Genomic DNA, 17,463 nt, shown 5'->3' with positions numbered 1-17,463 from the left:
AATTTGGATTTATCTGACTGCTCCTCATTATTAGGTTGAAATTAAATGTTCTTCTTGGAACACCATATAGTCCATGCTCCCAAAGAATCGGTACCCTTGAATCTCGCTGGTGTAACTAAGATGCACGCTGACATTAAACGTGAGAAACAGGCAGTAAGCAGGATCGACGTGTCCTTTGACCCCCAGGTGCAGTGCCTTTTTCATTCCAGGGGAATTCTTTGTGTTCTCTCTAAATGCACGCTGCGCTGGCTCTCTCTCCACCCCGCTCCGCTGCGCCCACCCCTCCAGTCTGTCCTCTCCCCTCTAATTGCATTAATGTCTTCGGCCTTTTCTTTCACGTGAGCTGCGATGCCTCAGCCTTCCGCTCTGCCGGTGACGGATTTTCAACCACAGCTATTCAGTTCCTCGACATTTTTCATCCTCTGGTTTTGTAACACGCTGTTTTATTCATTTCCTAAAATCCTACTCTGCCTTTCATCCCGTTCTCACCTTTTATCGTTTCGTCTGCTTTTTTTAAAGACTGAATTCATGTTCATATCAAGTTGTCGTCGTGTTGAGGAGTCCTTGGCTCGGTTAGATCTTCCTCCTGTACGCGCTTTGTTCTTCTCCCCCTTTGTCCTTGATATAATGTGCTCGCGTTGCCATGCGATTTCGCCCATTCTGCTCATGCCTGAGCAGCTTTGTCAGTTCGCTCTGGCTCCCTCACACTGTGGACGACTTCTTGATGCCCCACTGTGAGAGACTAGTTTATTTTGCCTCTTGAAGGTAAAGCGAAAGGATTAGATACTTTATATATTTTTATTCACGTTTTTTGTAGCCCGGAGAATTGCGTGAGAAGGGGCAAGTGGGATGGCTAATTTAAAGCAATAGCAAATCTGTGTTAAAACACAAACCCTCTTAAGAGATTTCGGGCATGCTCCCACGGCCCCTCCGCCCAAGCGCGGGCAGGGGGGGCTGCTTCAGTGTTCCCGTCGGCGACCGTTTGGCGTTCCCATCTGTTTTTAAAGTTCACTGCATTTGTTTGTGGCTTTTCCCCGTGTTTGGTGGATCACGCGTGGTGCTGTTTCCACGCGTGCAGGTTTCACGGAATCCCCCACCCCCACCCAGGGGGAGATGGGGTTTCCCTGGCTCACAGTGAGGGGACATGCACCCACCACAGCGGTGCAGACGTGGCACAGCACAGCACTCACTCGGTACCCGGATGCAAAGGGAAATTAATCTTTCCTCCCCTTCTGTGCTGGGTACTGAATGAAGGGCCTCATGCTGGCCAGGCAAGGGTCCCAAACACCAAGCGCTGAGGTAATCTCTCTCTCTTTTCTTTTTCTCCTCTTTTTCTTTGTCTTTTTTTTTTTTCTTTTGGTTTTTCAAGACAAGGTTTCTCTGTGTAGCCTTGGCTGTCCTGGACTCCCTTTGTAAACCAGGCTGGCCTCGAACTCACAGATCTGCCTGCCCCTGCCTCCCGTGTGCTGAGTGCCACTGTGCCCAGCAGTCATCTCCTTTTCTTTTTAGGGACGCTTCGACAGGCCGTCCTAACCAGGAGAACAGCGAAGTCTGTCACCAGCTGCGGTGGCAGCTAATAGATCCCTTTGCTTGTTGTTTTTGTTTTTATATTTTTGTATTTTTGAGGCAGAGTCTCACTATACTAGTCTAGAACTCACTATGTAGACCAGGCTGGCCTTGAATTCGCAGTGGTTCCCCTGCCTTTGCCTCCCAATTACCTTACATTTGCAGAATCTCCTGTGTGTTTGTGCTGTTGCTGATGTCTATTTTTACACATTTCTTTAATGTTATTCATCATTTATACTCCTGGTCTGGTATTAACTGTCTTAATTGCTGTGGTCTAATAAAGGATTCTGATGTCTACATCATTACTCTTGGTATTTTTATGCATTTGCTGGTTATGTGTGTGCGTGTGTATGTATGTATATGTATATATAAATTTTTCTATTTTTTCATGTAGCCCTGTCTGTGCTGGAACTCTCTCTGTAGACCAGGCTGGCCTGGCACTCAGAGATCTGCCTGCTTCTGCCTCTTGAGTGCTGGGACAAAAGGCCACCCAGATTAGATGCTTTTTGTAAAACAATGTTTCTCATATGCCCCGGCGGGCCAGCCTTGAACTTGCAGTAAAGCCAAGGAGATCCTTGAACTTCTGGTCCGCCTGCCTCCGAGGCCCACAGGCTTAGGTGAGTCGCAGGGCGGGGCGGGGCTCTCTTTCATGCTGCATGAGCGTCCCACCAAGGAACCAATACCACCGGCTGCATCGGGAATTCTAACACGAGGGAAGCAGCCACACGTGGTGGCAAATGCCTGCACTCTCAGTGCTTCTGGGGCGGAAGCAGAGGGAATGAAAGTTCTGGGCCAGCCTGGGCTACGTAATGAGCACCAATACGCATGAAAGGCCAGCCATGTCAACAAAGCAAGACTGCCTCAACAACACACAAAAGGGCACCTAGGAGCTACAGCATTTGGGCACTCTAGGTTAGACAAGATTACCCTGAAATGGTAGGTGGAGACACACACCGACAGTCCCCGCTCCTCGGGAGGCTGAGAAGGAGGAGCACAGCGCCCCGAGTTCAAGAGCAGCCTGAGCAACACAGCAAATAGCAACACAAGACACCGCTGCTTAGACTGAGACAGCAGGACGCTTAAGGCTCCACACCAGGCCGGGCGGTGGGGGCGCACGCCTGGGGTCCCAGCGTCTGGGAAGCAGGGGCAGGTGGGGCTCTGTGAGCCCGAGGCCAGCCTGGGCTACAGAGTGCCAGGGCTACACAGAGAAACCCTGTCTGGAAAAACAAAAACAAAAAGTTCCACACCAAAGCCAAGTGTGGTGGCTTTCCACACACCTTTGATCCCAGTGCTTGGGAGGCAGAGGCAGGCAGATCTCTGAGTTCGAGGCCAGCCTGGTCTACAGAGAGAGTTCCAGGACAGCCAAGGCTACACAGAGAAACCCTGTCTCAAAAACCAAAATAATAATGATAATAATTGCTAAACATCACCTTTCCACTCTATCCAACAAGAGTGAAGCAGTAGACTTCCCCAACATTTTATTTTTAAATGTTGCAAACGTACAGAAGGAAAGAAAAGCTTCAGAGCCTGTCAGGTGGCTCAGCAGGCGAAGGTGCCGCCAAGCCTGGGGACCCGAGTTCTGTCCTCGGGAGACCTGACCCCTGCAAGCTGCCCTCTGCCGCCTATGCCAATGCGTGAACACGTGTGAGCTCACACATACACAGTAAGTAAATACATGAATGAATGAATGAATGAACAGGTAAATGAATAAGTGGGTGTTTTCAGATAAGAGCACTGCAGGAGCGTGACCCCACCGCCCAGGCCCACCGCCGACTCTCAACTACCCTCCCGGCCTGCTTTTTCATGGGTGGAGCCGCCTCATCTCAGCATCTCTCTGAGCATCGGCTTCCCGGCGGCCGAGTGTCCCCAGACAGTGGGTTCCGCGAGCCGCGGGCAGCCAGGAAAGCACCTTCGGCTCCCGGGGGGCTGCCTGGAAGCGGGGGTACCCACCTGAACAGGCATGCCCAGCTCCAGCTTCAGCCCACAAATGGGGTCCACGAAGATGGTGAGGACAGGTTCCGAGGGGTCCTGGGCGAAGCGCTCCAGCACCGCGTCGTGCTCGGTTGTCCACGTGGAGTCGGCCAGTCCAGTCAGCATAGCTCGCGAGAGGAAAAGGGGCTTCTGGGGGGAGCAGAGACAGCATGTCAGGGGGGCCGGCTCCCCCCGCCGCAGCCTGACTCGGGGGAGTGGAGACTGAGAGCTGGGGCGACCGGGTGATAGTTTCAGGCTTCCAGAGGAGGGAGACAATAGACCTCCCGAGTGAGGCAGCATGTGTCACAGAGGGAAGCCCGGGGCTGGGCCGCTGTCTTCCCCCAAACAGCTCACTTCCGTCCGTGCCTGTGAAATCCCTAACACTCTCAACCCCAGAGAAAGGTGAAGGAAGGAAACACTAGGACACGAGCTGCATGAAGGAGTTCGGAGCAAGGAGACCGCGGACTGGACAAGGACCCAGCAGCTTCCTTGCGAAGCTGCCCCTCTCAGGCACCGACGTGTGACATCAAGCAATAAGGAGGAATCAAGGGGCACAAGGGAAGAAAAACTGACAAAACTAAGGAACAAATTGGTGCAACGGAATACAAATGGTAACGGTGGGAACAGTAAAGGCGCGAAGCCCCGCTCTGCCGCCTGAAACCCACCAGGCCCTCGCCAGGGCCCGGAGACAAAGGCAGATCACAATGTCCGAAGAAAAGAAAATAACAGACACCTTCCTAAACGCTTTCCTATACAGGATGTGGACGAATTAATGAGAAAACATCAAAGGCCCAATAAGTAAACAGACGGAAAGACATAGACAGCCGGGCACAGTGGCGCACGCCTGTAATCGCAGCACTCAGGAAGGCAGAGGCAGGTGGACCTTTGTGAGTTCGAGGCCAGCCTGGTCTACAGAGTGAGTCCAGGACAGCCAGGGCTACATAGAAAAACCCTGTCGCAAAAACAAAAACAAAAACAAAAAACCTCCCTCCCAAAAAGACATAGTCAGGTTATATCATTTAAGAAGGAAAAAAAAAAATGCAACCAGGAAAAAAAGTTGTGTTCCACTTAAAATCAAAGAATATAAATAAAAATAACAAATATGTCATTTTTTTGTCCTTTTCGTTAATACTTACTAAACTGACAATCCTTAGTCTGAAACAGTAGCTTTATTGCTGATGTAAGGGCATACTGCAGTCTGGTTGGAGAAACTTCAGACTGTTGAAATATAAGCAATGCTCTTTACTCTCAGTTATTTTTGTTTATTTAATTTTCTTTCTTTCTTTTTTTTTTTAAACACAGGGTTTCTCTGTGTAGCCCTGGCTGTTCCAGATTCTCTCTGTAGCCCAGGCCGGCCTCAGGCTCAGAGATCCGCCTGCCTCTGCCTCTCCGAGTGCTGGGATTACAGGCGTGCAGCAACACACCCACCCAGCTTTAATTTTCATTTTATTTTATGTGTATGAGTGGTTTGCCTATGTGTGTGTGTCTGTGCACCACTTGTGTGCCAGGTGCCTGGTGACCAAGGAGGCCAGTAGAGGAGCAACAGATCCCATTAAACTGAATTTACTGATGGTTGTGAGCCACCATGTGGGTACTGGGAATCGAACCCTGGTCCTCCGAAAGAGCAGCCAGTGCTCAGTGGTTTAACTAAGGTGCGTGTGTCTAATGGAACACTGTATGGCTATTAAAAGTGACATTCAGAAAACTGAAGCAAGAGGATTAAAATTTCAAGGCCAACTGAGCTATGTAGTAGGACCCTGTCTCAAAAAGATGAGAGCTATGGGCCTGCAGGTGTTGGGGACGCACTTGTAATCCCAGCAAGAAGATAGCAAGTGTGACCCCAGCTTAAGCTGTATCTGGAGTTTGAGGCTAGCCTAGGCTACAGGCTGTTTCAAACAAACAACCCAAACAATCTCAGAGCAGAGATGAGCACCTGCCTATTGCTGCCGGGCCCCGGCTGCTGGGGAAGAATGTTATAGCTGGCTGGGTTTGGGGCATTTACACTGTTTTAGTTTCTCTTTCTTTGTTTTCCTTTTGTCTTTGTCTTTGGGTTGTTTAAAACAGAGATCTTGAAAAACCAGCCCTGGTTTTATCCATACAATCCCGCCTGCCTCAGCACCGGAGCCCTGGGGTGGCACTTCAGCAGCGTGTGTCTTCACTGGGCAGTTTTTAGTCTCTTTTCCTCTCTTAAACAAACACAAGGTCAGGGCTGGGGAGATGGCTCAGAGGCTAAGAACTGGCTGCTCTTCCAGAGGTCCTGGGTTCAATTCCCTGCAACCACATGGTGACTCACAGTCATCTATGGTATGATCTGTTGCCCTCTTCTGGTGTGCAGACAGAATGCCGTATAAATAAGTAAATAATTTTTTAAAATGCAAGGTTGCCACCCCAGTCATCCCACCTATGTAACTACAGGCAAAACTATGTTCTTCTTGGAAGAAAAGGTGTCATTTAAAGCTTAGTTCTAGCAGTGACTGGGACAGATTCTATCTACCCCTCAGTCAGAAGCGAAGGAAAGAGAACATCGCAGAAATTATTGTCCAAGCTCTTCAGATGTCCCCCTGTGAGACTGACCACGATGACCCAAGGCAGGGGAGCAAGACCAGCTGAGAGGCCAGTTCTTTCCTCAGGGCCTTGTCCTGGGGAAGGGCGCAGGTCATTTTCACTCGGGGACCAGCTTTGGGGTGAGCGGGAGCAGGCAGCAGACTGGGGAGAATTCTGCACCCCTTGTCCCGGCCTCGATGCTTTGTTCACCCCGTTTTGCTGTTGCTGGGAGGGGACGCACACCTACCACATCAGTCGAAGCGTCCATCCCTTCACCGATTTCAGGTAACTCTGGGACTTGCTCTGGGAAGAATAAAGACACAAAAGTCAAACATAGGAACCACATTACCCAGCAATGCCATGTCTTGTACCCAAGAGGCCTGAGAGCAGGACCTGGGTAGCTTGTTAACATCTGCAGAAGCATCAGCCACACGGGGTAGAAGGAACCAGTGGGAGAGGCAAACGTGGCGGAGCACACCTCTGGTCCCAGCGCTCAGGGCGCAGTGGCAGGTGGATCTCTGTGAGTTTGGGGACAGCCTGGTCTACAAAGGGAATTGCAGGACAGCCAGGGCTACAAGGAGAAACTCTGTCCTAAAAAAGAAGCAGAAGCAAAGGAGGAGAAGAGGAGGAAAAGGAAGAGGAAGAGGAGGAAGAGAAGGAAGAGAAAAAGGAGAAAGAGAAGGAAGAGGAGGAGGCGGAGGAGGAGAAGGAGAAGGAGGAAGAGAGGAGAAGGAAGAAGAGGAGGAGAAGGAGGAGGAAGAGGAGGAGGAGGAGAAATGGGCAGGATCTAATACCTCGGTGGTCCATTAGGTGCCTAGCAAACACTAGGCCCTGGGTTCCTTGCTAGCACTGAGTAAGAAGGCGGGGAAACAGCCCAAGCATCCACCAAAGCTGTAGCTGGATAAAGAAAATCTGGTGCACGTCCGCAGTGAACTATTATTCACTATAAAAAAATAATAAAGGTTCATGCTACAACACAGCTGAACCTTGAAAACTTTATGCCACGTAAAAGAAGCCGGAAACGTGAAAGGACATAATTGTGTGACTCCATCTATAGGAAGTGGTCACACAGGACATCTATGAAGAGACTACAGATTAGCGACATCAGGATCTGAGGGAAAGCTGCTAAAGTTGAGGTTCTGACAGCAGGGGTCATGTTCTCTCCTAGCATAGAAAAATCCCCAGCACCACAAAAAAAAAAAAAAAAAAAAGACCCCATTCATTAGTCGTGTAAAGCAGATGTGGTGGCTCACGCTTGTGATCCAGGTTCTCAGGACACTTAGGCTGAAGGACTGCCTGACTTCTGAGGCAACCTGGCTCAGAATAAACAAAGAGCAGAGCGTGCTGGGTCATGCCTGGAATCCCACTTGGAGCCAGGAGAATGACACAATTTAAAGCACTGACAAGACCTTGTCTCAAAAAATAATAATAATAATTAAATAGTAAAACAATAGAGGGGCTGAGGAGGCTCAGTGCGTGTCTGCCGGGCAAGCAGGAAGGCCTAATGTGACTCTAGAACACACAGAAAGGCAGAGTGCAGTCCTCCAAGCTCTGCAAGCCCAGCTTTTTTTTTTAAACAGGAACACAGAGACGGGAACACCCAGAGGCTCGCAGGGCAGTTCGGCTGGTGTGTGCAGCAGGAAAGCAACAGATGCCTCTCTCAGACAAGGGGGGAACACGGGCCAGCACCTGAGGATGCCCTCATCCGTGCTGCACACTGCAGGGTTGTTGCAGTTACATCCAAATGCACACGTGTGTACACACGCATGCTAGACACACAGGCACAGACACACACAGACACAGACACACACAGACACACACAGACACAGACACACACAGACACACATAGACACAGACACAGACACATACTGCATTGGGTAGGGTTTGGTTTGGTTTTTGTTTTGTTTTGTTTTGTCAGCTTGACACAGGCTAGAGTCCCCTGGGGAGAGGGAATCTCAGTTGGGAAAATGCTTCCATCAGACCGACCTCTAGGCACGTCTGCAGGGGCATTTTCTTGATTAGTGATCAACGCCAGGTCATGCCAGCCCGCTGCAGGAGGCCATCTCTAGGCACCGGGTTCTGGGCTGTATAAAAAAAACAGAAAAGCAAACCCAGAGGCTAGACTGAGACGGCTCATCGCTAAGAGCACCGGCTGCTCTTCTAGAGGACCCAAGTTCGGTTCCCAGCACCCACACTGTGGCTCACACTGTAATGCTAGTTCCAGAGTGACACTGTCTTCTGCCCCATGACATGCACAGACATACATGCACGCAAAACACACATTACACACACTTTAGACTAAAAAAAAGAAAGGAAGGAAGGAAGGAGGGAGAGAAGGAGGGAGGAAGGGAGGAAGGAAAGAAGAAGGGAGGGAGGGAAGGAAGGAAGGAGGGAGGAAGGGAGGGAGGGAAGGAAGGAAGGAGGAAGGGAGAAAGGGAGGGAGGAAAGGAAGGAAGGAGGAAGGGAGAAAGGGAGGGAAGGAAGCTGTCTGAGCCGAAGGAGCAGCCAGCACACATCACCCCCGTGGTCTGTGCTCTGGCTCCAGCCCCCGGGTCCCAGACCCGCTTGGCATCTCTCAATGATGCCTTGTGTCAGGACGAGTGAGCAAAAGGGCCCTCCCCTCCCTAGGTTGGGCTCGGTCAGTGTTTCATCACAGCAATAAAAGTCAAACCAAGATACATACATATGTGCATATACATACATGCATACACATGTTAAACACAGTTACATGTGCGTGTGCACACATACACACACACACACAGACGCGGGAGTCATCTGGCAGCAGTCTGTCAAGGTGCTCAGCCTGCCTTTCTTTGAGGATGAGAGCGTTCTGAAATTGGATGGTGTCGATGGCACAGCTTTTGCACAGGCCCCAGCCACCGGTTTAGGGCCAGCTTCTTGAACGGGGGCTGCAGCCCCACACGGGTTGCGTGACAGAACACGGAACATTGGAAAAATGTGACAACAGTAAGAGGCTTCTGACCAAAATGAATTTAAAGGGCTGACAGGGGGTCTCGGTGGGTGCAGGCGCTTGCTGCCAGGCCTGGAGCTCTGAGCGTGAGCTCTGGGGCCCACATGGTGGAGGGAGGGAACTCAGCCTGCAAGCTGTCCTCCGACCTCGCTTAAACACTGCGGCACACGCACGCACGCCACGTGCACACGCTGAGGAGAGAAGTACAAATAAAGTTAATATTCCTTCTGCTCAAATGATCAAGCGCACAGTGAACCCACGGCATGGCTGGCAGCCGTCACCCGTCACCCGTGCTACATTCTGCACGTTCACGAGAGCCTTGACACACACACACACACACACACACACACAGTCACACACCAGTGCGCACACCACAAACACATTGCCAGCAAACACTGCCTGGAACAGCTCATCTCAGACTGGAGACGACTGCGCGTTCTGAACTGCTTTACTGTACACACGAAGTTTTCTGCTCTCGTCACGACATAATGGTTTAATTACAGGAAACAAAGACGTTAATATTTTCCTGGCATTTCTCCTCAGCGTGGAAGTAGCAAACTGGTGTATCTTCGGACTGAGCTGCACCAATGTGTTTGATGTCTGAGGTTGCTGTTGGGAGTGGGAGCGGCGGGGCGCAGGTCACACAGCCCACGGAGAGCGGAGGCGGGAGGGGCCGTTCCGGGCCAGCCTCAGCTATGGAAGATCACCTTAAGAGCACATTCAGGAGGCAGGGGCCGCTGAGGCTCTGGGTGCAAGGCCAGCCTCGTCTACACGGGGAGCTCCAAACCAGCCAGAGACCTGCTCTTTCAAGTCTGCTGCCCTGCGCGGCCCATGACCCCTGTAACTCCAGTGAGGCTTGGCCCATGACCCCTGTAACTCCAGTGAGGCTTGGCCCATGACCCCTGTAACTCCAGTGAGGCGCTTTCTATGCCTCCGGCCTCCTCCAGCAGAGCACTCGTATGAACAATCCCCACAGGCAGCCACACACCTACAGATATGACCCATCAAAAAATGAAACAAGTCGGGCTGGAGAGACGGCTCAGTGGCTAAGAGCACTGGCTGCTCTTCTGGAGGATCCAGGTTCAATTCCCAGCCCCTACATGGCAGCTCACACCTGTCTGTAACTTCGGCTCCAGATGACCTGACACCCTCACACAGACATGTATGCAGCCAATGACACCAATGCACATAAGATAAAAATAAACAAATTTTAAAAATCCTTTTTTTTTTCAAGACAGGGTTTCTCTGTGTAGCCTTGGCTGTCTTGGACCTTGGACTCACTTTGTCGACCAGGCTGGCCTTGAACTCTGCATGGGTCTGCCTCCTGAGTGCTGGGACTACAGGCGTGTGCCACCATGCCCAGCTGCAAAATAAAGCTTAAAGCTGGCTACGACAAGGTGCAGATGGTTTGAGAAGCGAGAGAAGTTAGAATTAGGAATATGCCAGCTTGTGGATGCTATCTCCCACAGAAGCCTGCCTTTCCCCGTCCCAGATCCTCCAGTCTGCCATGTCTGCTCTGGGGTCCACACTCCCGCGCTAGTTCTCTGCCCCTGCACTCCCTGCTCATGCTAGAGACAGGCTAAAACAAGGTTTCCCATCCTTGGGGTCTGCAGGGAGGAACAAATGAGCGAGAACTGAAAGACTGGAGGAGAGAACGCCCCGCCCTCCAGGAAGGAGCCCTGTGCAGAGGGAATGAGGGATAGAGACAAAGAAGGAAGACAGAACGCAGAACTGCAGAGGAGGAAGCCATGTCCTGTAGGAGCTGACGGCAGTCCATTTTCACTCATGACTAGCCTCTGAACCAAACTGCCACCATCTTCTCCAGAGTTTAGTGGGTTTACGTGCGAAAGACTGCCCCCGCTGGACCTGTTGACTTGTGGCCTTCACTCATGAAAAGAGGCCATGAGGAAGCCATGAGACGCCACCTATGTTTTAGCCCCCCTTCCAGCCACCTGTCTGACATTCTGCTCTAACTGCACAAGGGCTGGGGGGGTCTCAGGGAAGGGTGAAGGGAGGGAGGGGCTCCACCCTCGAAGCCATGGGAAAACCGTTGTCCCCGAGATGGAGGCCCTCCTGTAAGTGAGTCCTCACTTCTGCTCGCCAAGACAGGCCATGAAGTCACTGTGCCTCAGGACCACTCTGCAGGCTTGTACTTTGGTTGTGTTCAGACCCTGGAGGGAGGCATTGTTTATATCTCTCCAAGAGAAAAAAATCTTAACAACAGGAGACCAAGAGGGAAACTGAGGCCACCACCGGAATACACTGGTTTTGTCTTTTCTAACAACTGATACAAAGACGTGCATTGCTGCTGGGAATGGTGGCGCCCCTGTGATCCCAGCAGAGGCAGAGGATCTCTTTGAGTTCGAGGCTAGCCTGGTCTACAAAGTGAGTCCAGAACAGCCAGGACTACACAGAGAGACCCTGTCTCCAAAAACAAAACAAACAAACCAAAAAGCAACACCACCATAGTACATGACATGACATTCATGGATATATGTAGAAAATTAAATGACAGACTCCAGAAAACACATCCTATTGCAAGATAGCAGTGGCCTCTGAAGGAGGAGGAGGAGGAGGAGGAGGAGGAGGAGGAGGAGGAGGAGGAGGAGGAGGAGGAGGAGGAGGAGGAGGAGGAGGAGGGGAGCCCAGGGCTGAGGAGAAAGGATGTGCTGCCTTCATGACTTAGGACACTGGCTTGGTTTTCTGTTCTGCCTGAAAAGCATCTATGATCCCTTATCTGCAATCCTTGGTGTCAGAAATACTCTAAAGTTAGAACTATATGGAGTTTGTGGCATAGGCCAGAGGGAGAGCCTGTGTTTGCAGGAGCAAGACCCTGAGTGCCAGCTCTGGGACAAGACAGAAAAACGTGATGGAGTATGCAGCGCAGGGGCTGGGGACACAGCTAAGTTGGTGGCTGTTGCCTAGCATGCGTGAAGCTCTGGGTTCAATTTCCAGTTGGCACATGCCTGTAATCCCAACACCCAGAAGGTGGAGCAGGGACTCGCAGGATGAAGGCTGAACTGGCTGGCGTCGTGTGTCAGCTTCACTCCAGCTAGAGTCACCAGAGAGAAGGCGTTTCTGTTGGTGAGACCCAGCTGTCGGGCATTTTCTCAATTAGAGATCTGCGGGAGAGGGCCCAGCCATGGTGGGTGGTGCCTCCCCCGGGCTGACGGGCCTGGGGTCTGTAAGAACGCAGGCTGAGCGAGCCCTGGAGGGAAAGCCAGCGAGCAGCACCCTCCTCGGCCTCTGCAACGGCTCCTGCCCCCCGTCCTGCCTGTGTGGGTTTCTGTCCGGACTTCCTTCAGTGGTGAACAAGCTGTGGAAATGTATGTGGAATAAACCCTTTCCTCTCCGATTGCTTCTGGGCATGGTGTTCTGTTGCAGCAACAGGAACCCTAAGCCCCAGGTGAACCCCGGCTACAACAAAGCAACATAACCTAACGTCGTCGGGCTTGAAGTCCCTGATACCTTTCCAGAGAGCTCTAGAGCGACATTTAACAAGCAAACTTTTCTTACTGTATTCCTGAGGTAAAATATACCAGTACTTACCCTGGTATAACCAGGTCTAGCCAAGTCATAAACACCTTGGTGCCAGGTTAGACTTCACCACCCAGTAAGCTGAAATACCAGACCTCAGAGGCCGGGAGCCTGCGAGTTAGAGACCTCAGGACTTTAAAATACATGGCTTATTGGGGGAGGGGTGGGAGCAGACACACAGGCGCCTTGCTGTGCGCAGGGCCCGTCAGAGAGTGGCTTGTGGGAGTCGGGTCTGTCCTGCCACCCCGCGGGTCCCAAGGGTGGCACTCAGGTCACCAGGCTTGGAGGCAGGTACCTGTAACCTCCAAGCCATCTTCCTGCCTCCTGTGGGAGAGTCTAAGAAATACAGAGAAGGAACTGTGAGCCTGATTACAACTTTTCTTTTAATGGTAACTGAAGGAAACTTAAGGAAAACAGCATGAGGGCTCAGAGTTCAAAGCCCAGGCCTTACATGAAAAAGAAAAAAAAAAAATTGTTTTGTTTTTTAGAGAAGTTTTTTGTTGTTGTTGTTTTGATTTGGTTTTTCAAGACAGGGTTTCTCTGTGTAGTCCTGGCTGTAGTAGAACTCACTATGTAGACCAGGCTGGCCTTGAACTCACAGCAATCCACCTGCCTCTGCCTCCCAAGTGTTGGGATTAAAGTGTGCCACCACTGCCTGGTGAGACAAGGTTTCTCAGTGTAGCTCTGGCTGTCCTGGACTCACTTTGTAGACCAGGCTGGCCTCAGAGGTCCACTCTGCCCCCAGAGTGCTAGGATTACAGGCGTGTGCAACCCTGCCTAGTTTGAAAAGGAAAATTTAAGTTTTAAAGTTTTATTTTTATTAATATTTTACGTGTGAGTTTTGCCTGCATGTATGTCTGTGTTCCACATGTGCACCTGGTGCCCACGGAGGTCAGAAGAGGGAGTCAGGTCCCCTTGAACTGGAGTCACAGACAGTTGTGAGCCACCATGTGGGTGCTGGGAATCAAAGCCAGGTCTTCTGGAAGAGCGGCCGCGCTCTTAGCTGCTGAGACACCTCTCCAGCCCCCAGGATACTGATTCTTTAAGATTTCTTTTTATTATGTCTTAATTATGAATGCATGTGTATGGCCGCGTGTAGGCACCCGCAGAGTCCCGGAGAGTCTGAGCCCCTGGAGCCAGAGTGACAGGCAGCTGGGAGCTGAACCCTCATTCTCTTCAGGGGCAGTTCCAGCTCTAACTGGCTGGGCCGTCTCTCCGCCCCAGAGAAACGGGAAAAGGCCGCCTGCTGGCCGGGAGACGGGTCAGTCCGTAAAGCGTGTTGCGCAAACCGCAGTTTGGATCCCCAGCACCGCTGTGTGAAGCTGGGCGAACACAGCTGTAACCCCACTGCTGGGAAAGCAGGAATGTGACCCCAGGGCTCGGCAGCCATCGGAGCCAACCAGCAAGCTCCAGGGTCAGTAAAGGATCTTACCCGAACAAAACAAACGTGAGAGGGACTGAGGAAGTCGCCCCTGTTGTCAGCCTCCGGGCCCACATTCCTGTGTGCAAAGGACCACGTTCACACCCTTCAAACCTTACACCCACCTGTAACTCCAGCTCCAGAGAATACAGCCCCCTCTTCTGGATGCCTTTACACACACACACACACACACACACACACACACACACACACTAAAAACCTTTAAAAAAAAAATTGGGGGCTGGAGAGATGGCTCAGAGGTTAAGAACACTCACTGTTCTTCCAAAGGTCCTGAGTTCAATTCCCAGCAACCACATGGTGGCTCACAACCATCTATAGTAAGATCTAGTGTGCAGGCAGGATGTTGTATAAATAATAAATAAATCTTAAAAAAAAAAAACCTTTAAAAATAAACAAAATTTTTAACAGGTAAGAGCTTTTTAGGGCCAGGCATGATGGTACATACCTTTAATCCCAGCAGGAAGGTCCCTCTGAGTTTAAGGCCAGCCTGGTCTATATAGCAGGACAGGCAGGACTACACAGAGAGACCCTGCTCTGAATTAAAAGAAAGAAAGAAAAGAAGTAAAAAAACAAAACAAAACAAAAAAAAGCCAGGTGGTGGCGACCACCTTTAATCCCAGCACTCAGGAGGCAGAGGCAGGCAGATCTCTGTGAGTTTGAGGCCAGCATGGTCTATAGAGTGGGTTCAAAGACAGTCAGATCTATGCAGAGAAACCCTGTCTCAAAAAAAAAAAAAGAAAGAAAAGAAAGAGAGAGAAAAGTTTTCTGTGGTATCTGAAGGCTGATGCATCCATTTTAAAGTACTTTTCTTTGTTTCTCAAAAGATCCTCTAAACCAAACCTCCCCTGCTGCTTCCCACAATTCCTCCTGGTAGCGGGCTTCTTGGAGCCAGTCAATTTTGAACTGCTTTTAACTGAGCACACGAGCGCTCACAGACAATAACGCTGCACATTTCTACAGTGCTACACCCCAGCGTAGGCTCAAGGGCCTTCCCCCTAAACCTGCACTTAATCTCTTCACCACTAACATTAATATTAGTAATGATCCGGGAATGGTGGCTGAGGGTCTATAGTCTCAGAGTTTGGGAGTTCAAGGTGCTCCTAGAATACATAAGAAAACCCCATTTGTGTGCGCGTGTGTTTGTGTGTGTAGCTAGCGTGCCCACAGCCCTAAGCCTATTTCCAATACAGGGGGATTCTAGCCAGGGAACTAGCTCAGTGGCAGAACATTTGCCTGAGGCCTGGGATTCAACCCTCAACACCAAGGAGAAAATGTGGGTGTGGAGATGGGTCATCAGGGAAGGGCACTTAGCTCCAAACCTGAGCTGGAGCCCGGGAACCCGCGTGGTACAAGGAAAGAATCAACTCCCACAAGCTGTCCTCCGGCCTCCATATATGCACCCTGCTGTGAGCAGGCATACACGTGTGCACACACACTGAATACATACGCAAATAACTAAGTCGGGGCTGGAGGGAGCGGTCAGCGGTTAAGAGCGCTGGCTGTCTTCCAGAGAACTGAGGTTTGATTTCAGTGGCCACATGGGGGGCTCACAATTTATGCCGGAGCAGCAGGGGCTCCGACACCCTGGCCTCCACCAGACATGTATGTGGGGCTTAGGCAAAACACCCACGCATATACTAAAATTAATAATAATAATAATAATAATAATAATAAAATTAATAATAATACTTATTATGTATATGTCTAAAACGAACAACAGGGGAATATTCTATTTCTCTTCATCCTTACGAGACGCTAGCAATACCAAGGAGCCCCATTTAAAGGTGAGGCTACCTGGCTCACAGGCTCACGTCCACTGAGCAGGGAGCGAAAGGGGAGGCAACCAACAGCAGCCCCAACCCTCCAGCTCTGCCGACTCCAGGATGAAGCCCACAAGAGGCGGCCCACTTGAGCTCTTTGTTTCCTCCGTGTAGGCTTCTTTCCTGTCACCCTGAACCTGAACCTCCACAATCCACAGTCTCTGCCAAGAGGAGGAAGAAAATACAGGAGCTTTCAACAGATGGTGGAGAAGCATCAGGCGGGCTTAGGATTCAAAGGGTGGCAAAGCAGGCTGGGTCTCCATGGTGATGGGCTTAATGGAAGAAAAACACTATTTGTTTTGCCACCCAGGGTGAAAATAGGAAAAAGGAAGAGATCAAACCCTCTACTGTGGGGTGGGGACAACCAGGAACACGTGAAATGAGGAAGAGGCCACAGGAAGAATTGGCCACAGAAAATCGGTACACTGAGGGGAAATTTTAAGACAGAATAAACAGCAGGCTGGCCAGGAAGAAGACACCGCACATATAAAAAGGAGAAGAAAATGAGGAGGGCACAGATTCTACCGGGAACCTTATAAATACAGTGCCTCATTGCTCCTCCTTACTCGGACATGCTCCCCAGCCTCAAGACACTCTTGGGTTGGGTATGGCGGGGCCCACCTTTCATCCCAGGACCCAAGAGGCAAAGGCAGGCACATAGACCGATTTTGAGTTCCAGGCCTGCCTGGTCTACCTAGCCAGTTTGAGACCACCCAGAGCTACACAGACAGAGCCTGTCTCAAGAAAAACAAAACGAAACCCTCAAAAAGGGCTTCTCTCTAGTTTTCCCTAGCCCTCCATCTCGGCTCCAGCCGGTACTCACCATACTCCTCCCTGATGACCTCAGGCTCTGGCTCCAGGGCAGAAGAGAGCAGGGAAGCCTCCTCAGCCTCTGAGCCCGCGGCAGACTGAGCACCTCGGCCAGCCCGGCCTATCCGGGAGCCTCCCCGGCCACCCAATTTTCTCTTCTTCTCAGGTTTGACAGACATCTTGAAGGCGAGACCTGCAGGTACATGGGTGTCAGAAGTCCCCCACCAGACCCCACGGCTAACGCAGCCTCCCTCTGGGTTCAGAAACCGAGCGAGACGCCCACTATGCGCAGCTTTTGGGGTTACCTACACGCCTGCAGTGCACACAGGGCCTATACCCGACAGAGCCTTGGTGGGGGGGGGGGCTGGGGCCCAGTGGTGAAGCCCTGGAATGTGTGTGCAAGGCCCCGAGAGGGAGACCAAGGAGTCCTCACCTTTCCCCTGGGACAACCCAAACTCCTCAGAGGATCAGGTTAAAAGTCAAAGCCCAGGGCCGGTGAGCGGGCCCAGTGAGTAGGGGCCGCCAAGACTGAGGACGGGAGCTCAGTCCCTGGGCCCGCAGGCTCCGGGGAGACCCAGCTCCTACAAGTTGTTCTCTGACCTGGCATGTACACACACACGCGCACACACGCGCACGCACACACGCACACACACGCGCACACCCGCACACACATACACCCCATCTGAAAGCGGGGAAACCCCAGGTCTCAGAAGCCGTTAGGAATAAATGAAGGTAAACGTAAACCAGACATAGGAACTGGGAAGATGGCTTCCTGCTCCTTGGGACACGAGAGTTTGGTCCCC

General features: G+C 51.3%; 1 protein-coding gene across 1 annotated transcript in view; it reads right to left on the bottom strand.

The window, feature by feature from the left end:
* Positions 1-17,463, bottom strand: part of Dnah2 (dynein axonemal heavy chain 2) — a 110,009-nt gene that overhangs the window by 91,138 nt on the left and 1,408 nt on the right. Inside the window, exons 2-4 of the mRNA XM_060365002.1 lie at positions 16,674-16,853; positions 6,329-6,384; positions 3,517-3,687 (exon numbers count right to left, since the gene is read on the bottom strand). Coding sequence (XP_060220985.1) covers positions 3,517-3,687; positions 6,329-6,384; positions 16,674-16,839 — 393 coding nt within the window. The 5' untranslated portion in view covers positions 16,840-16,853. The remainder of the gene's footprint in view (positions 1-3,516; positions 3,688-6,328; positions 6,385-16,673; positions 16,854-17,463) is intronic.

The sequence above is a fragment of the Meriones unguiculatus genome, chromosome 11, assembly GCF_030254825.1.
Source record: "Meriones unguiculatus strain TT.TT164.6M chromosome 11, Bangor_MerUng_6.1, whole genome shotgun sequence".
Lineage (NCBI taxonomy): Eukaryota > Metazoa > Chordata > Mammalia > Rodentia > Muridae > Meriones > Meriones unguiculatus.
This window is presented reverse-complemented; position numbering and strand designations above follow the sequence as displayed.